The sequence below is a fragment of the Filicampus tigris genome, chromosome 1 (genome assembly GCF_054856515.1).
Source record: "Filicampus tigris isolate MCC_2025a chromosome 1, RoL_Ftig_1.0, whole genome shotgun sequence".
In the NCBI taxonomy this organism is placed as follows: Eukaryota; Metazoa; Chordata; class Actinopteri; order Syngnathiformes; family Syngnathidae; genus Filicampus; species Filicampus tigris.
The window spans coordinates 11,971,066-11,991,745 of NC_141217.1; the positions used below are offsets into that span (position 1 = coordinate 11,971,066).

At 42.9% G+C, this 20,680-nt stretch overlaps 1 protein-coding gene across 3 annotated transcripts; it reads right to left on the reverse strand.

Annotated features, from left to right (window-relative positions):
- Positions 1–785: 785 nt before the first annotated feature.
- Positions 786–18,609, reverse strand: mmp23ba (matrix metallopeptidase 23ba). Of its 3 annotated transcripts, none has more exons than XM_086042732.1 (8): positions 17,934–18,609; positions 8,262–8,398; positions 6,131–6,270; positions 4,800–4,967; positions 4,555–4,719; positions 2,762–2,872; positions 1,335–1,461; positions 786–1,242 (listed from the first exon to the last, which is right to left on the reverse strand). In XM_086042732.1, the coding sequence occupies exons 1-8, from the start codon at positions 18,120–18,122 to the stop codon at positions 1,068–1,070; spliced, it is 1,212 nt and encodes a 403-aa protein (XP_085898858.1). In that variant the 5' UTR covers positions 18,123–18,609; the 3' UTR covers positions 786–1,067. The 3 variants fall into 3 exon arrangements, with proteins under 3 accessions (XP_085898858.1, XP_085898876.1, XP_085898867.1); XM_086042750.1 differs by lacking the exon at positions 17,934–18,609 and adding an exon at positions 11,801–11,898 and having other exon boundaries at positions 8,262–8,394; XM_086042741.1 differs by lacking the exon at positions 17,934–18,609 and adding an exon at positions 11,801–11,893.
- Positions 18,610–20,680: the final 2,071 nt, after the last annotated feature.

Sequence of the window (20,680 nt, forward strand, 5' to 3'; positions counted from 1 at the left end):
TCCACCTGGTGTGCTGAAGAAGAGCAGCTGGTGGATCATGTGACTGATGGTATTTGGCACGAGACCGTCAAAGGAAAGCAAGTGAGGCGTGTGAGGTGTTCCACATGTGCTTGCAGGTCCAAATACTGTACATCCAAAGGCCAGAGAAAACACTGCTTGTTCTTGCTTTGAAAGAACTCTTTTGGCTGAGTGTGTACGTTGTCGTACGACTCACCTTCTCTAACCTCGCAAAGAGAGCTATTGCTTTTTATTGGGTTGCTGGGAATGGGCTGTCGGTCTCATTGTTAACTTAATCCCCCGGTGTGATTCGATTTGATTGAAATCGCACGGTTGAGTTTGTTCTCTATCTTTAATTGTTGTTATTCCAAGCTGATTAGACCGGGCACAATGTAATGAGATCCAATACAAGAATTGTTTCAAATATTCTGCCTTTACAAAGGTAAACCGTTCTAGCCTCCCTCCCAAAATACAGCACGTTTTTGGAACGTACTTTTGACAAGGAACATACCACTGTTTAATATTGTACTACGTATAAACATAGTAAATGTAAGTATTGATCATGATCATTAACCCGTCGATAGTATTAAGTGTTAGCAGAAAGCTAGTGGGGGTATTAAGGCAAAGTTTTAAATACACGTGCGCTTCTTTGTTTAGTTTGCCAAGTAAACTTCAACTCAAGGCACCAGTGTATTAAAGTAACCTGCTTATTGTGCTTGCTTTTTTTTTTTTTTCCACACCTCAGTCCAAGATATCAATAGGAACGGCATCATTTTACATTTGAGACAGCTCTTTTATTGGATATCGTCGCGCAAGTAGTCGTAATGGTGTGGCGATCGAGCAAGTGCGTCAGTGTCAAAAACTGTTTGAGGATGCGCCGATGGATCTCCAGCTCTGCATTTCTAGTTTACAAAAGTGACTCAGGAATGTTTATTTTATTTTGCTCACATCATGAAATGACATTTGCACAATGACTGTCAGCAGTACATGGAACAGAAAGTACAAAAGAAAGAAATATGTGCCCAAGTGAAAGAAATGTGTGTATATTCAGTTCAGAGCCAGCGAGGCCTTCAGAATCGCACACGCACTCTCCATGAGTAGTTGGTGAGAACTTTGTCTTTCTTCTTCACGATGCAGGTGTATGTACCCTCATTGATGGCATTGGCCACGATAGTGATGTGGTCGTCCCTCAAAGAGATGTAATTTGGGTGTGAGAACTCGAGAAGCTCGCCGTCTTTGTACCAGCTGAAAATTGTGAGTAAGACGGCGCTGAGTGAGGAAGCACAGCACAGCAAACGGCATTTGACACGAGGTGAGCAAATGGTGATTATACTCACAATACTTTGCCTTTCTTCGACGCTATTTTCTTCCCGCAGCGGAACGTCAGTTTTTTGCCCTCGACCACTAGCTTGTGTTTGGTCCTCGGAGGTTTCGGCGTGGGAGCCACAGTTGGGAAAGGGAATTCTGATGGGGGGAAAACCATGCGTCATGTCAAGATCAATCTAACATGCAAAAGGGAGCAAAATTATGTACTCTCTGGCCACACATTTTGATACATTTAATTATTACTATTAACTGTGTGAAAGTGAAAGCTAACCTAGGTTCCAATGTAAAGCAAACGACAAATTAATATTACTGCAATTGATATGACCAAATATGAAGGTTTACATTAGATCGCAGTGAAGTGTGTCGGTGCAGCTAATTAAGATGAATGAACATAGAAAATCAGATACATTCAAAGTGGCAAACTTTATGAATAAGGATGCAATGACAGCTCATTCAAATCGGATGGGCAGTTTTGATTTAAAATTTGCAAGTGCATCGAATCGAACCAAATCAAATCGTTGTTTAAATGTGCTATGTATATGTATGTATGTATGTATTTATTTATGTATGTACAGTATGTGTGTGCATATATATATTTACAATGTATAGACATATATATGTATATATGTATGTATATATGTATATACATATATATGTATATATGTTTGTATATATATATATATATGTTTGTATATATATATATGTATATATGTTTGTATACGTATGTGTGTATGTGTACCGGTATGTATTTATGTATAGGGCTGCGCATTCCACTGAATGAAATCGTTTCCCTTGAAAATGAACCATTCTTGAATCGTATCGCACCCCATGTATCGAGATGCATGTTTAATTTTCTTTTGTTGGAGAGATGCACGCCCCTACTTATCACAATGACCATTTATTTTGCGATCAAAACTTCACTCTGAGCTGTGGCCAACGTCGCTATCAACTTAAAGTCGGCGTAGAGAACAGTCGCTCTCTCTAATGAAGCAGAAATCCAAATTGACCTAGTGTGTCTCTAACCCTGGAGCCACAGTCTGAAATTCCAGTGGTTTGGAGCGGCTCAGGAATTTTCCACAGCCGTACGACGTCTCCCAATCAACAATGAGGAACAGATTAGAGCGAGCCAAGGAATCGTATCCTCCTGCCTCCTCGCTCTGTCCCCCGTTGCCGGCCGAAAACCTCGGAAAGCAACAACAAAGCGGGAGGAGCCATTTTGTGTTGTGCAAGAGGGGCCCTCGGACATGAGTATGTAGCAAATGTACACAAAAAGCTCAGTTAAGATCATCTGCTGTCATTGATGTGGACCATGAATGCAGGACACAGTTTGATTGCTTTGGATCTCTTGGCTCACATTGCAAATGGATCAGAGCAGCTCCTCAAAGCGTTCAACAGAGAAAACTCTTGCTCCCCTCCACTTGGACTGCCGCTATCTTACCGTAACAGAAATCACAGCTGACGGGGCAGTGCTTCTGCATCAGCTTGCGCTTGCTTTCACAATAGCCTTTACGAGCCCACGCCGGACAGATGAAGAACCGGTCCAAACATCCTAGAGGAGACACGATGCGGATCACTGAGAAAATACGCTCATATTGATATGTGCCAAGAATCCCCGTGCATGGAGCAATTCATTTCTTGAAACTCGCCATGTCTTGAACGCCTTCAATCCTTTTCTGACAGAATCTGGTTCCGCCACTTGCTATATTTCAGTTGACTTTGGCAGGGCTTCTGAAACTTTCCGGGTCCAGGGGGAGGCCTTTTTCCAAAGACCTCTTCATAATCCTAACTCCAGTTAACAATAACTGACATGTATAACCCTAAATACCGCAGGATTTTTAAAAGTGACCTGTGCTCGAGAGAAAAAAAATCTCAATGTTACGATAACAAACTCATTTTTTTAAAAAGAAATGAAGGTTTTGAGAAAATGTTGTGAGATTTAAGTCGTATTTTTCCCAAAACAAATATCCAAATCTTTCCAAGAACAGACGTTTTATTTGCCGGATGAAAAGTTGTACTCTCATGAGAATTAATGAATTTTTCCAAGATAAAATCATAATAATATGATGTTAAAGTTACAGTTTAACTAGGGAGAAAAAAAACTAATTTCTGAAGTGAATTTCAAAAAATACAATTTTATTCTAGCAATTGATGCCTTTTTATTCTACGAAATAAGCCTCTATTAGTACTGTTACTTGAAAAAAATACACCTTTTGATCGAAAAAAAAAAAAGAAATAGTTTAAAAAAAACTTGATGCAGCTAAAGTAGGGAGGAGTAACAAGTTTTTTGTGGTTGTTTTTTTTAATACCACAAAATGTATTCTTATGGAATCATCTCGATCGTTTGACTGTTGTGGTTGTTTTAGATTAGGGGGACAGGGCGGTGTGTGTGCGTGCGTGTGAATGTGTGCATGTATGGGTGTGCGTGTGTGTGTGTGTGTGTGTGTGAGGCGACTGGGGCTGTGGGCCGATTCTGTGGGTTGAGGGGGGGTTCTCAATCTGGGTGGAAAAGGAACTTTTCTTTTTTGTAACAAAGCATATACAGTACGTCCCAACTAGGAATCTACGCCATATACGGAATATTTTCAAACTATCAAAAAGTCCAGATGTAAAGGTGAGAAAGCTAGTCGGCCGTAAGTAAAACAAGGCAAATCTAAGTAAACCTGACCGTACATCATAGGAGATAGCAGATATATTCCTCACATCTAACACTCACCAATTACAACTCCTCTAAAACTAAGCCATGTGTTTAATTAAACTACCGCCCAAACATTGTGTAAATGCAGCCTTAGGCATCATACAAATTTAAAAGAAGCCTTCTGTTCTAAGTAATGCTGCGTTCCAGAAACCTGGAAGGTTGTTGTCAGAACACTCCTCAACAAAACGGCGATCGGCCCATTGTGGTTGTCCACCATGTTTTTTTAGCTTTTGTAGGACTTTGTCTGTTCAGTTCAGTTCAGATTAGGTTATTCAAATACAGCGGTACGATCCCTAAAGTGTGGAGCTGGAACCGCTGCACAGGAAGAAGACTAAATGCGCCTTCCACTCATAATAAGCAGCCACATTCCGAGAACAAAGAAGACACCATTTTGGATAACCTCCATTTTTGTCCTTTGTTGGCACATTTTGTGGGTAACGTAAGCCACAACATTCCAAACAGTACTATTGTGACAGCATTTCTAGTGTGTTGTCATTTACAGACCGAACGCAGGGAGGGAGGTTTTACGATCGTACCATAGAGACGGTGCAAACCCCAGACCTCATCCTGCGTGATGAGCTTGCGGCCGGTCAGCGTTGCATTCAAGTGCATGATCGCTTTCGGGTCCCTGGAGTGCATGAGTCCCAGCACGTGACCTATCTCATGTGTCGCCACATGGACCAGGTCTGTGAGCCAAACCCCTGCAACAAAGCACACGGCTGGTGAACATGTATTCACGGCAAACCCCGACTCGGCGTAAGCCACCATTTGTACGGCGTGCCTTTCTTCCAGCTGAAGCGCATGTTCCCCAGAATCCAGTATTCGTGATCGTCGAAGTGGATCTCGCCCGTCGGCGGGAAAAAGGCGTGAGCCAATTCTCCCGTGATGCCATCGAAACAGTGGTGCAAGTAGGACTGCAGGCAGTCTGTGTGGTTGACGGGGTAGAAGCCTGCCAAAAGCACAAACATTCACTGTAGATCGGAGCCCAGCAGCAGAAGTGACAAAAGTAATCCAACTTGACAAAGAAGTACCGATATTTTAAATATAAAAGTCAACACACCCCCGTTCACATGCCGGGTTTTGGGGATTTAAAATCGATGAGGCCAAGATGAATTATTTCAAAACTTTTTCCACTGTTAATGTGACATATAACCTGTAAAACTCAGACAAAATGTTTATTTCCAAGAGGGATATATTGTGGTTGCAAAAGTGTTCACACCCCCACTTAAATGGCGATGTGGCTGTGATCAGAATTGACCAACACATTGAAACTCATGCTAAATGGGAGTCAGCACAACTGCCACCATTTCAAGTGCCCCAAATGAGATTCAGCCGTTCAATTAGGCTTTTCCTCAATGATTCTGTGCTAACACTGACTGCTATTTGAAACTGTTCATAATTCCTTCCACCTAGAGAGAAAAACAGCCACAAAGCATGATGTTGCCAACACCATTTGTCATTGTAGGTATAGTGTTCTATTGGTGATGACCTTGTTCACCTTTGGTTTCATCGGACCATCATAAAATCTCCCAAACGCATGTGGGAAACGGTGTGAAGTACAGGCGTAAAAATGTCATTTCCACTATCAATTGTATACAATGTTTTTTAATACGGTAACTCACAACAGACACATAGTGCTCGTATTGAAAAGAAAAAAAAGGTGTCGCATTTAAGAGCAAGCTAGCTTTTATGCTATCAAAAAATGCTACCCAAGTGAAGATACCTGAAAAATCTACTTGAGTAACAGTAGCAAAGTGTTTGTGCTTCGCTACTTCCCACCACTGCCATGCAGGGACAACCTCCCCTTGTTCCACTCAATTATTTCCGCTCTGTTTGTACCACAGCGGGGGATGACAAAGTGCATAGCAGAGCTTTCTGGAGAACTTATGACACAGCCAAAGGGATGATGAGACAGAGCAGGCTTGACTTCGAAGGCCTCAACATGGGCTGACACGCATGGAAGTTGTTAAGCCTGTGTTTTTCATTTAAAAATGATGTCTCGCCTTGACTATCCGACTTGTGGTTTTTTGATTTAAGGACACTGGAGGCTCCCAGGCACGACCCCACAAAACGTTGAAGCAGTCGCCGGGGTGTCGAAGGTCCTATACCCACCGATCTTAATGTCGGCCTCCTGGTCGGCTGGCACCTCTCGGAAGCTGAAGGGCGACACGTCGCTCCACATGGTGAAAGCCTTGGCAATGCCTCGTCGCGTGTCCGTGGCATTGATCAGGTTTGTAGGGTAGGACAGCAACCTGATTTTAAAAGAAAAGACGCAGAACATTACAGCACAGGAAGGCAGGAATGAAAATGTTCATCTGCAAATGTACATTTAATCACTTTTGTTTGGATTATTTTGAAGTCACGCCATTTCGAAGTGAGTGAAGCATATATCTTGTATGCAGGTACAGTGGAACCGCTAAAGTTTACTGTTTGGAATTCAACCACAAATCCATTCATCCATGATTTTATTATTCTCGCAAGGGTCATGGGTGAGCTGCAATCATCCCAGCTGACTTGGGGCGAGAGAGGCACGGCACTCCACAGCTGGTCAGAAAGTTGCAGAGCACAAGCATTCACATTCACACCTATGGACAATTTACAGTAGAGGTGTCACTGAACCTCACACGCAGGAAGCTGGAGTGAAACTCCTCACGGGAAGGACGGAGCCGAGGTTCAAATGCCCAAAGTCAGAGCTGCTTTCAGCCACAGATATTCAGGTAAAATACACCTCCAACAGTGCACAAAAATTCTGAGGTCAAACTTCTTGCCAAATGATTAACTGGCGTGCTCTTACTTTGATGCCACCACAAAAGTGTGCGAGTGGGGAAAAATGTGATGGTGACCAGCAATGAAATTTCCCGCTTCACACATCTCTGAGCTGGCTGCTCTGTGCGACATGGCTAAAGCATCATTAGTCATAATGGAAAAACAGCGGAATGTACACCGCTGCACTTATGTGAAGAGACTCGCCTAACGGTAATCTTGCCTCATCAATGGTGAGTCCAAGTTACGTTATTCCCAAAAATGTAAACTTCAGTTTGCTTCAAAGTATTTTTTTCAGGGACTTTATATTTACAGCGCCACCTTGAGATATAAATAATGAGTTTTTTCGAGATACAAGCTGTTGTTCAGACAGTTTTTTTTTTCTCGCTTTGACTTGCGAGCAAAAATTTTAAGTACAAGCGCGCCATGGTGGTAATAAACTCGACTCACTTCACAACAACCGGCAGTTTGACAGGTAGTGAACAATTTTTTTCAAAAAGGCTTCAAGCTGTTTAATGCCACTCCCAGCTGAAATTTAGTGTCAAACTTAACATAAAGGGAATAACGTGTATTTAAAGCACCCACATAACCTTTCCTTGACTTCCCTAACACGAGTATGTAGCACGTGTTAGTATTAGCTTAATGCTGACAAACAACGCTAAATGCCATAGACAGGCTAACAAATCTATTTGGTGGTGTTATAATGCTTGAAGCAATGGCAGTTTGAACACAAACAGTAGCAACACATGTAGACAGACAGAATATACAACACTCACAGGCATATATTTATCCTCTGCAAATAACAACTGATATAGCTTACTGAGAAATTGTGACTGACTCCTCCGTCTCAGTGTTTATCCTTATGTGTGTATTATACTGCCCTCCAGGGGCTAAGCTGCGTACACCAGTAGCAGCCGCAATAAATTCATCTTAATGCAAAAACGGCTTCATTCTATACATTCTGTTCAGTTACGTTAGTACTATATGTTTTTTTTGTTTTTTTGATATGTTTTTGTTTTTTACTTTATTATAAACGGCATTACAAACACATGCTGTTCCCTTTTGGGGGAGTCTGGAACAGATTACTGGCATTTCCATTAATTTCAATGTGGAGATCTGCTTTGAGATATGCATGTTTTGAGTTACGAGTGTGTTACCGGAACGGATTGCACTCATATCTGAAGACACCACGAGTGTGGTACCGGAACGGATTGCACTCGTATCTCAAGACACCACTGTATTGATTTATTTATTTGAGCAGTGATTAGCTTCTACAGTTCAGGACGCTGCCTGTAAAGTGACTGTCAAAGTTTCATGGCGGCCACAATCTGACCCCTGAGCTGATGAATTCCAATTCCATTATTTGGAATAGCGCAACATTTATTCTTAAAACAAACAAGCAAACAAATGTCTAGGTTTTGAGTTCAGAGGTTCCACTGCATATACAACTGCGGTTTGTAGCAAATCTGGATTAGGATACTTGTATGTGAGCTTGAACTTGTCCCATTTGAGCTTCTCCGGGGTGAGGGTGTAGCGCTTGTTCCTGGAGAGGTGCAGCACTTGCGAGTGGGCCTCTTTGCGCATTCCGATGAGCAACACTGTGGTGTAAGCTTCTTCCTTGGACAAAGAAAAACCTTTGATTAATCACCTCACACGGCCCCTCAAAGAGAATGCAGGACTTTGGCGGCGGCGGCGGCCTGAAGAAGGTTTGAGGAACCTTGTGAGGAAATTGAGGGAGATGGATGACTGTTTTTTGGCAGAATACAAGCGTCAGAAGGCATGCAAGCATAAATTCCATTTGTCATATAATATAACCGTAACAACAGTGCGGGCCCGCTACTATTTCATTGCCTTGCAAGTGAGACACTTACTATGTTTTCCTGCACTGGAATTCCACCTCACGGAAAATGAAGAGGTCAGCAGTGAAAGTGCTTTCCAAACATGAAGTATGATGGGGCTTTGCAGTACAAATTCCAGGTAATAACACCTGGATTAGAGACTGTCTGTAAAGCTTTTACTGGGTGCCCTGATGGTTCAGTACTGTACTCTCGTAGATAAGATGTGACTCGACACAGGCTTTACTTTGTCTTGGCAGCAATATTTCACATTATGGTGCACTTTGGCGCAGAAGGGATTTCCAAACTATGAGGGTGAATGCTTCTCTCTCATCTTGATAGGACATCAATTACAATACAGAGGCGCCTTGAGATACAAGAGACTCGATAGTGAACAGTTCTTCAAAAAAGACAATTCAAGATGTTTATTGCCATGCCCGGTTGAAATTTACTTTCAAACTAAACATAAAACAAAGAGAATGAGACGTTGTGTATTTACAACAGCCAGATAGATTTGCCTTATTAAAGTCCATTTAGCTTAATGCTAACAAATAATGCAAAATTACATAGCTGGACTAACTATTAGCATTGGTGGCTGTCGCAGTGATGTGACCTTTAATGAGGTTAACCCCCAAATTTTCTTTTCAATAATATGTTGTATGCGCCTTAACTAGTCTAAACACGCCATTCTGATTAATATTGCGTTTGAGCAATATGAGTTAAGCAGCAATATCCACCTGTTTTTAGTCATCTCAGGGGGCGGCCATTTTGGTACTTTCTGTCAACTGAAAATGACATTGCCGTTGCTCAGGGCTCAGGTGACGACCAATCACGGCTCAGCTGTTGTCTGAAGCTGAGTTATGATTGGCTGTTACCTGAGCCCTGAGCAACGGCAATGTCATTTTCAGTTGACAGAAAGTACCAAAATGGCCGCCCCCTGAGATGGACAAAAACAGGTGGATATTGCTGCTTAACTCGTATTCCATATTCCAAGGCAATGTTATGCGGCTGTTTAGACTAGTGGGGCTACATAGAACATATTCTTGGAAACAAAATTTGGGGGTTGACTTCCCATTTTGTCACTTCTGTCGACTGAAAATGACATAACAACTGCTAAGGGCTCAGGTAATGACCAATCACGGCTCAACTTCAGAAGACAGGTCAGCCTTGATTGGTCGATATCTGAGCCCTTAGCAGTTGTGATGTCATTTTCAGTCGACAGAAGTGACAAAGTGGCCGCACCCAGAGATGGCTAAAAACGGGTGGATTAACTCTTATTCCTCAAATGCAATATTTATCAGAATGCCTTATTTCAACTAGTGAGCTTGCATAGAACATATTCTGGAAATAATGTGTTTGGGTTGACTTCCACTTCAAGCAACAGATATTTGAACACAAATAATGGAGAAACACATGTAGACAGACTATACAGGCATATATTCTTTATTTTTTTCTTTTATGCACTCTTTCATCTTGTCTTGCTGCCATCATGCCAATTTATTTCTGCATAATGGTGCGTAAGTTTTGAGCAGGGATTTTGCTTCATTTTTTTAAAAAATAATCAAATTATTTCCTTCTTTCTTTTCATTTCATCACCTTCATCTATACAAGACAGCCCTCAACTCCAACCGCTCCGCTTACTACTCCAACCTCATTCGCATCGATTCCAATAACCAAAAGGCACTCTTCTCTACCGTCAACAAACTTTTCAAACCCTGTGACAACATTTCGACCTCTTTCACCACCGAAAAATGCAATTCATTCCTATCCTTCTTTCAATCTGAAGTCGACATCCTCCACTCCTCACTAACCACCGCTCCCACCCCCTTCTCGTCTTCTCTTCTTACCTGCCTCTGTCCCTCCTATCACTCCGCCCCTCTCCAAATTCACACCCATCTCCTCTGCCGAGCTCACCAAAATCATCTCAACAATGAAATCCTCAACCTGCATACCGTATCCCATTCCATCATCCATCGTCAAGCACTGCTTTCCCACCATCTCTCACATATCACCAACACAGTTAACTCCCCCCTCAACTCTCCCTCCGTTCCCTCCTCACTCAAACTTGCTGCTGTTACCCCCATCATCAAAAAACCTGGACTCAACCCCGACATCTTGAGCAACCTCCGACCCATCTCCAATCTCCCCTTCCTGTCCAAATTCATAGAGCGTGTCGTCGCATCCCAAATCAAAGCCCACCTCGACAATAACCAACTCTTCGAACAATTTCAACCTGGATTCCGCTCACAACACAGCATTGGAACCGCCCTCCTCAAAATCACCAACGACCTCCTCCTCTCCTCTCACTCCGGCCAACTCTCCATTCTCATCCTCCTCGACCTCACCGCCGCTTTTGACACCATCAACCGCTCCATCCGACTCGCTCGCCTGCAATCTGTCCACAACACTGACAAAGTCCTCACCTGGCTCCACCCCTACCTCACAGACAGGAAACAATTCATCCACATCAACAACTGCTCCTCATCCACTGCCCCCCTGTCCCACGGTGTCCCTCAGGGTTCTGTGCTTGGTCCTCTTCTCTTCATCCGCTACCTTTTCCCCCTCGGTCAAAGTATCCGTCACCACGGTCTCTGCTTTCACTGCTACGCTGATGAGGTCCAATTGTACAGCTCCACTAAATCCATCGCCTCTACTATCCACTCCACTCTGTCCAACTGTCTTTTCGATATTAAATCCCGGATGCAAACAAACTTCCTTTTTCTCAACTGCTCTAAATTCCACCTGCTATAATAATTGGCCCAAACTCCCTTACACAAACTGCCTCCAACTTCAACCTCACTCTTGACAACTCCACCCTGTCCGCCTCCTCTCACTGTCGCAACCTTGGTGTCCTTTTTGACAATAATCTTTCTTTTGAGCAATACATCACCCAAATCACCAAAACTGCTTTCTTTCACATCAGGAACATTTCTCGCCTCCGCTCCTCACTTTCCTTCACTGCCGCTCAGACCCTCATCCATGCCTTCACCTCCCGCCTTAACTACCGTAAAAGCATCCTCTACGACACAAGCTCCAAACTCCTTAATAAATTACAATACATCCAGAACGCTGCCGCCCGCCTTCTCACTCACACCTGTTTCCGCGATCATATCACTCCCATCCTTAAAAACCTCCACTGGCTCGCCGTTCCCCACCGCATTCAATTTAAACTCCTCCAACTCACCTATCACAACCAGGCCCCCTTTTACCGCTCCGATCTTCTCCACTCATACACTCCTTCCCGCACCATCCGCTCCTCAAATGCGAACCTCCTTGCCATCCCCACGACCAATTACAAAACCTGGGGGGACCAAGCGTTCTCTGTTGCCGCCCCCTCCCTCTGGAACTCCCTTCCACAACACATCCGTAAGACCTCCCATCCTTCAAAACACTCTTCAAGACTCACCTATTCCACCATGCTTTTTAACATCTCTTAATCTTTGCTACTTTTTTTTCCCTGTTGGTTTTACCTGTATTTGTTTTAACTGTAGGTTTTATTTTTATTCACTTATTCTTGTTGCGAAGCGTCTTTGAGTGTTATGAAAAGCGCTATTAAAAACAAAATGTATTATTATTATTATTATTATTATTCTTTAGGCCCGACATCTGATAGAAACATTTTGGGCAACCTTATGCTATTGTGGGAACAGTTGTGGAAAGGCCCGTGCTTGGATGAATTTGGGTAGAGGAACCCAATGAAAGTCTTGAAAAGTGGAAGCTTTATTTTAGACTAACACCATATTATTTAGGTGTCTACATTGTGATAAGTGTTATCATTTGAAGAGAAATTGCCAGCTTTCCTTTGGCATTGTGGAAAACTATCAAAGAGCCTTTATTCACTGTTGCATTTTGCTTCCAACCCTCAGCTTCCTGTTTCTGCCTCACCCACTCAAGATAAATAGATGCAACGCTTCCTTCGCTTCCTTTCCAAAATACTGAACCCAAAGGGCACACAGTCCAACACTGTACTTTCACTGTTACATTAGACTGTGCAATCACTCTTTATTCCCCCTCGCTTCAGTTGACGTATGGGAATCACATGCTCATTAATAAATCTGAATAAATTCTCTGCCATGTTTCATGTAGTGAAGCCAACCCAGATATATTTGACATGTGTTGCTCATTTCAAATTTTACGTGCTAACAAGTAAAGTTGTACCGTAAACTATGAGGCACTCTAGACTAAACACAACAGACTTGAAGGGTAAACATTTTAGACAAACACCCACCGAGAAACTTTAGAAGCGATCGGCTCCTAAGCCCTCGAATCGCCTCAATCCGTCCCCTGATACAACTTTTTTTTCTCCTTTTTTTTTTTTTTTAATATTACGAAGGAAATGAAAAGACTCATTAGTCACTAATCTCATTTGTCTGGCTGGCCCTCCTGCCGCAGATGCTTATCGCAGGATGTTATGTAAGCCTGCAGGAGCAGCATTGATGGAAACATAATGAGAGCGTGTAGCGAAGGAAATGAAATGAAGCCATTTCTCATGATTGTCACAGCCAGAGGGGGGCAATGATTGGATGCCCAGCCCCAGTATGATCCGACAGTAAACCAACTTACAGTACATACTGTAGATCCAAGGCTGGATCTCTCCTTTGAGCATTGAAGGTGAGGTGCCATGTTGGCATTGTGATTGAGTTTGTCTGATGGTAAACGACACTGGAAATTGGAGCAGCTGTGTGGAGGTCTCTCAAACGTGAAAAGATTACTCTACTCGTGTCATTAGTGCCCATAAGTAACAAGCTACGTGTTATCAGTAACCTGCAATTTTTTGGAAAAAGGTCAGCATGATTGTCAATACTACATTATGAACTATTACTACTAAGACAGCAGACCTGGGCGTTCCGCCTAGCCGACGGACCGGTCCGTCTATCCGCCTATGACGGATGCCCATTTTACAGGCGATAAAAAATAAACTGGAAAAAAAAAAAGATGGATTAAGCATAAACGGAAGTGGATTTTCACCCATCTATGTAGTCGTATATAACCTGACATTCCTGATTATTGTTTCCTTTGATGCAGGTAAGTTTGCTGCTTGATTTGTGTATTTAACATCAGGCATGTTTTCGGTCAGCTAATTGGTCCTAACAGGATGCTGCGTGACTGCTGTTTTTAGTTCCGTGACGTCACATTGAGCAGGTCTACATAGGCCCAATTCCATTCCCCACACTGAAGTGCACACATAGTCGAAGTGCACGGAGGCTTCGAGGGCGCAGGTTTACGAGTGTACAAAAATTTGCAGAATTGGGACACTGCGTGTGACGCCATCGACTTATGCCCCTGCGTCAATGAGCATGGCGGCACGGGTTGTTGTTTTGACAATTTTGCTGTTTAAAATTATTTTGAAACTTCAGTAAATTAATAGTTAAGTAAAACTCGGGCTCGGTTTTCCAGTCGATGGGGCTATGGCTCCATTATTTGGACTATTTGCGCCTTCTGCACATGGTTGCTAAGTATGGCAGCTATGCTACGACAACATATATAGGTAAACGATAACAGGGAAACGGTGACTTTAAAACATCGAGTAAATTACACATATACAAATGATAAACTTTGTAATAATTTAATATTTACCCTTTAAGAGACTTTTTTTCGGCACAGGTACAGGAATGTGCACAATGTGTTTGACGTGTTTTCTTTTGTGTCTGTTCGTGGGCGGGGTGATGTACTGTAAGTACGTTTAAAATGATGGACGGACTGACCAACAGGCGATTACTATTACGATTACGATTACTGACGGACAGTATACATTCCGTAGTGGTAGTGGTACCATTATTACTTTGTTGCTGTACTTGAGTAGATTTTTTCAGGGATCTGAACTTCACTGAAGTGTTTAGGCTTTTTTCCTTCCTATATGTGAACTACAAATATCTGTATGGCCTGCTCCTTACTTTGCCAAAATAGGCTTTTTAATTTTTTCAACCTCCGTAGGTGACAACACGGCAAAAAACAACAACCTGTCAGGTGAGAGAGGTAATGTCAACTGCTAGATTTTGATTGAGTGGAACTTTTAAAGATGAAAAGAAAAACAGACATCAGCAACATGGAGGAACGTGAACCAGGTGGCATTAATGATGCAAGACATTCTTCAGCATGTGGCATGCAATGTGATTTTTCTTTCTTCCCAGTACAAGCACTGTGAAAGTTAATAAAATAGGGAATCTATTTTGTTTACATTTATGTTGTTGTTGTGCCAACTTATCAAAATCGGCATTGTACAGTATATAATTGACAGTAAAAAGGCATTATACTTTTGCACTTCGGTGCATTTCAGAATCCTTTTTTTTAACTTAAGTCCAGAAGTTGAATCTCTACTTATAAGTGCAGCATGTGATAGTTTTTCCCACCTCTGACATTCTGTTTCTCAGAGTTTTATTTATTTTGATTTGCATTGTGGGACGGAATTGCGAATGAGTGGAACTGCCAATGTGGAGTAAAAAAATTTGGACTGACAAATACGTTCGAACATACTTGCGAGTACGTTCGAATGTATTTTAATACGTCCAAGATGTTTTCCTCGCTTCCGCAAAGAATAAATGTTGGCCGTGGTCTGTAGGTTGCCCGTCACTGCTTAATAGTACTTTTTGGAAATTTAAAAATACAGCCCAGAAAGTAAATTATTTTGTTACTTGAGTACAAACCCTGGCAAAAAAAAATCTGAAGTCACCAGTCTCGGAGGATGTTCGATTGGTTATTTATTTATTTATTAATTATTATAGAAAAACAACAGATCACAGGCATGACACAAAACTAAAATAATTTCAAATGGCAACTTACTGGCTTTAAAAAACACTAAAAGAAATCAGGAAAAAATGTGGTTGTCAGTAACAGTTACATCTTTAGACCAAGGAGAGGGGAAAATATGGACTCACTCAATTCTGAGGTTAAAAAAAGTATGGAATCATGAAAAACAACAAAAGAACACTTTCGACACACCACTCGTACTTTGTTGCTACACCTTTGTCTTTTCGAACAGCTCAGTCTCAGACGCATGGACTTAATGAGTGCTAAACAGTACTCTTCATTAATCTGGCTCCAACTATCTCTGATTGCTTTTGCCAGATCAGCTTTGCCGGTCATGTATGGATCATTTTCTTCAACTTCCACCAAACATCTACAATTGGACTGAGATCCAGACTATTTAGTCAACTTTGTGTCTTTCTCCAAGGACTATCTTCGCAGATTTTGCTCTAACACTAAATGCATTACCATCTTGAAAAAATATCATCCCCAAACATCCTTTCAATTGATGGGATAACAAAAGTGTCTGATATGTCAATAATGTAAATTTATGCATTTATTGAAGATGTAATGACGGCGCCAAACAAAAATTCCCGCATCATCACCTTGCCCAATTTCCTTTGGTGGTTTCTTATGGTTCAGTCACAGACGTTGACTCCAGTTTCCTCCCATTTGTTCCTCATTGGTTTTGCTGTGCATTTTCTGTTTTCAAGACTTAATGTTTTAAGTTTTCTGTCTTCACTCTTTCATGTCTTGGTCTACCAGCGTGCTTGCCTTTAACAACCTTCTCATGTAGTTTGTACTTGATGGAGATTTTAGACACATCTGACTGTGAACAACCAATATCTTTTGCAACATTGCGTGATGATTTACCTTCTTTAAGAAGTTTGATAATCCTCTCCTTTGTTTCAATTGAACATTTCTCGTGAAGGCGTGATCACCCCTGTTTGACTGTAGACTAATAAACAGCTCTAATCTGATGCAGGTGTTAGTTTTGGGATTAGAAATTTACAGGATGATTTCATTATTTGTTTACTCAGAATTGACCGTTAGGGCGTGAACGCCCCATTTAAATATGGCGCATTTGACTCATCGACAGTCTCGAAGTAGCAAAACCTGCAAGACAACTAAACTTCTCAAATGAAGAAACTGATTTGTATAGTACAAAGTATATAAATATACAAAGTATATTTATAAGGAACTGCGAGCAAAGCTCCACGGGCAGATGATGTGAACGTGAAAGATTATAGATCTGTGGAGTGGGCACTTGGATACTGCCTTCCATTCTGAGCCTTTGTGTCCGTATGTAACACACTCCCCTAACTTCCGTGGCTTTGCCACAGCCAGTGAGATGATTTTAAAAAATATCTGACAAAGATAATGATAATAATGTGTTCAATTAATTAATTTCTGCTATCATCCAGTGGGTTTTATGCACACTCTTGTCATCTTTATGAATGAAATACGTGTCCCAATCAAGCATTTCATGTGCAGCACAAGTACCGCACAGATGCCTCACTAGCAGGGGTGAAGCTACGTGGTGGCCTTGACCACCCTTTGTCACTCTCTGGCCACGCCCATTTTTCGCCTGCACGACGTCACTTTTGGCACAACTCGAACATACGTGTTTTCCAAATTCTAGAAAGACAGTTTGCAGGCTGGGACAGTATGTAGCCTCCGTGGACCGCACAACCCGTGGCAAATTATGATTATGGCTTAATGTGAATTTGGACACCACATGCGGTCGAAAATGCAGCCTTCGGAGGACCGAGCCTGTGAATTTGGACACTGCCAACAAGCGTGATGGGCATTGTTCTTGGTATGTGTGAATTTTATTTCATAAAACCCTGACTGTGGGTGGTATGTTAAAGAATGACGCACACATGCACGGCCAGTCCTCACTAAGGTGTTGTCACCATGGCCACCCCACTGAAAAAATTCTGGCTACGCCCCTGCTCAATGTGTCAATCTGTTACTTGTGCGCAGAAATGTCATGCAGTAGTTGAAAAACTGTTTCTGGTAAGACACAGATGTTTTAATGGTTAGGCCTATACATGTTCGTAGTGAGACAAAACAGTGCACTAGTTGCCTGCTATTAGTACTAGAGAAGCACTTGTCGATTTGTGTCACCAGTAGAATCTAGTCAAATTTAATTTCATACCCAAAGGCCGAAAGTGGCACTAGTAGTGGAAAAGTAATGTAATTAAGACAGTTGTTCAATTGTCTTACTTGTGAGGACCTGCACATCAAGGATGCTTTATTGATGTTTGAGCAAGCATATAGTAGGACACGGGCACTCTACATTTTGTATGAGTATGCTACTGTCTTGTAGCATACTGAGAACAAAGAGCATACTACATGCACCTTAATGTGGATATCAAGGATAAATACTCAAGTTGCTTTCCATACGAAAGGAAATGCATTTCATTCTACAGTTTAAGGGCAACATATTCCATCACCTTTGGTTCTGACTTTTTATGAGGGCCAGTAAGTAAAAGGCAGGCAGCGTGTTAACAAACAGGAGAAAATGACACCAGAGGTGCCTGCAGCGCAAGTGTGTTCCTCCAGCATACCTCGCTCCTCCACGCGGGGAACGCGGCGCTCCGGGGCATCCCTCCGATCAGGAGGCTGAGCAGCGCGGCCGCCAGCACAGTCGCCCACCCCCACCCCCACCCCCACCTCCTCCTCGGACAGCTCCCACACATGGCCGCGGCGGTGGTGCGGTGGCACCTCCGAGAGAACGGCGTCGGAAAACGGTCCATCGATCGGCTACTCCTCGGCCATTGCGCTCGCTCCGTCGTGCGTCGGAGCGTCTGCGGGTCCCGAGTGGGAAGGGAAGTGTATGTAAGTGCGCACTGTGCAGCTCCGCTCGCTTGCTCGCCGCACCGCGACGCGCCACGGGCTTGGTTTCACATTACTGCACACAGGGCAGCAGGTCAGCGTCGAGACGCTCTAATTGGAACCAAACGCGCTCTGTCCATCCTTGGAGCCACAGCACACTTCTCGAGTCTGGCTGCCTGGCTGCAGTACGAGCACGTGGCCCAAAACTTCAACTTCACTTGGCTTTAAGTTCTCTCCCCCCACCACCACTTTTATATGCAGCTCTGTTACTTTTCACCAGAGGTGGCATGAATAGGCCTACTCTGATTCTGTCATAAGTAGAGATACAGATACTTAAAACAACAACAACACACACACACACACACACACACAAGTAGCAGTACTGCTTCATCTCAATTCTACACCATTGCAAACGACAATCTTGTTTTGTTATTTTTTAATTTGTGGTGTTTTTTTTCTGGTTTTCTGAAATCATTCCAAAATGACTGAGGCAATTGTGCTAATAGGCTAATGGTGAGAGTGTGAATGTGTGCGTGTTCATTCCTCTGTATAGAGGAAGTATACAATACTTTATATAATGTCACTATGTGTATACAGTAGATTGCTGCCATCGGGCTGAAACCTTGTACCTCCAGAATGGTCACTTTTCAGGAAACCCCCAAAAATTGCAGGTTTGTTCAACCGATCGCAATCGTGAAAGAGAGCAAGCCTTTTTCAACACTTTAGATTGGTCAATTCCGTTTATTGCCATCCGTCTGCAGCCTGAGTACCCTTCCGCTGTCAGTCTATCCACCTTTTTGTCAAGCCGGACCAAATAGTACTCGCCTATGGGTTGGTCCATCTATCACTTTGAAGTACAGGCAATCCTCGAATTACGACGTACGCGACCGACGGCGTTTCGACTTCACGACGCCCTCCGTTTTGTCCCCAGCAGCATAGTGACTACGTTTACATGCAGTCAACAACGGGTTAAAATCAAAATTCAGATTTCCGAAACATTCGGAATATCCTGTTTACATGATTGAGCGGACAGAGTTGCTCCGGCATTTGAATAAGCCACTGCGTACGGCGACGCATGGTGTCGTGACTCAAATGGATGTCATTTCCGCTTGTTACTTTCAACTGTCAATAAAACACTTGATATTCATGTCAGTCATCGAAGGAATGAAGCAGCCGGTTTCCAAATTCGCCATTGGAAATCATTGTACTTTCATTGCTTATAACGTCCAAAAACGGCGATCAATTGGCACCAAAATTTATGTGGACATCCCTACTAATGCCCACTTCAACATATCAAAAGGATTAACCTCTCCATGGCTGATTTTTATGAGAATGAGGAAATGTGGAAGTCAGCAGAGCTACATAGGCTGGAACCAGCGCACACTGCTTCTTTGCTTAAAAAAAACCCAAAAAACACAACACTGCTTCTTTGCTGATCACGGTTAGGACGGGCGAGGCATTAAACACCATTCAGGATATTTACAGAGACTGAAGTGGAAATGAGACGTGCACATTTATTTGGATGAGGAGTGCCCCAGATTTTCGGCTGACAACGCGCTGTCCAATTTGGACGGTAACAGCCGAAATGGCACGTTCCAATGCGGCCACACTCTCGGCTGTGCAGTCAGCCTCGCTGGGACTTTTCGTTCGTTGTTCGATGAGGGCTTTTGTTACTCTCAAGCTGCTTCACTCGGGCAGAAGGGGGCTGCAAGCAAAAAGCAGAGACACGGCGCGCGACTGCTTGCAAGGCGACATGAAGACACAGGCTCATCTTCACCTCCACACGCTGGTCAGACAGTAAGGAGCTAATGTTGTTGTGCTAACGCCTTTTGTTTTAACGGCCTGAAGCCAGTTGTTGCTAAACATCCGCTGTCCCAATCCTACCTTAAACCGGGGAGGGAAGCGGGGGGCTCCAATCTGCCTGCTGCTGCTGCAAGCCGCGTCTCTCTCCCTCCTGAGACATGAGTTTAGCGTCGTTAAATGTCAGAAATATAACCAGTCGGGGTTCGTGTGCGCATTCATGCTCTTGTCCGCTTCAGCTTGTGAAAGTGGAGGAGCAATCGCCACGGTATTTTTGATTTTGTGGAAGTGATCATGATGAGATCACGTTTTATGTCAATAAATCCAAACTATTGTGCAGAACACTTTTATACATTCACGGTTTGAAGTGGACAAGAGTAGTAATGTGCATTTGCATTTTGGTGTCGATCGGTCACCGTTTTAGACAACAGAACTGACAAAGCGAGCAATATTACCAAGCATGCCTTCCTCGCGTGAGTAGACCGCTGAGACCGAAAACATAACATAAGGGGCGTGGAAATTTGTCATAAACCGAATCACAAAAAAAGACCTTAAATCACTACAGAGTCTTTTGAGGTGGACATTTTAGTACTGTCGTTTTTACATGCAAACCTCTTATATAAGTGCCAATGTTAAGATCACCCAAGTGTCGTTTTAAGTTTCCCCATCTATCATTTAT

Coding starts and splice junctions, on each gene's coding strand:
- mmp23ba (XM_086042732.1), bottom strand. CDS start 18,122: ATGGACCGTTTTCCGACGCCGTTCTCTCGGAGGTGCCACCGCACCACC. Junction 6,271..8,261: donor AAGTTCAAGCTCACATACAA/GTATCCTAATCC, acceptor TTTTAAAATCAG/GTTGCTGTCCTACCCTACAA. Junction 1,462..2,761: donor CAGCTGTGATTTCTGTTACG/GTAAGATAGCGG, acceptor TCCCCCCATCAG/AATTCCCTTTCCCAACTGTG.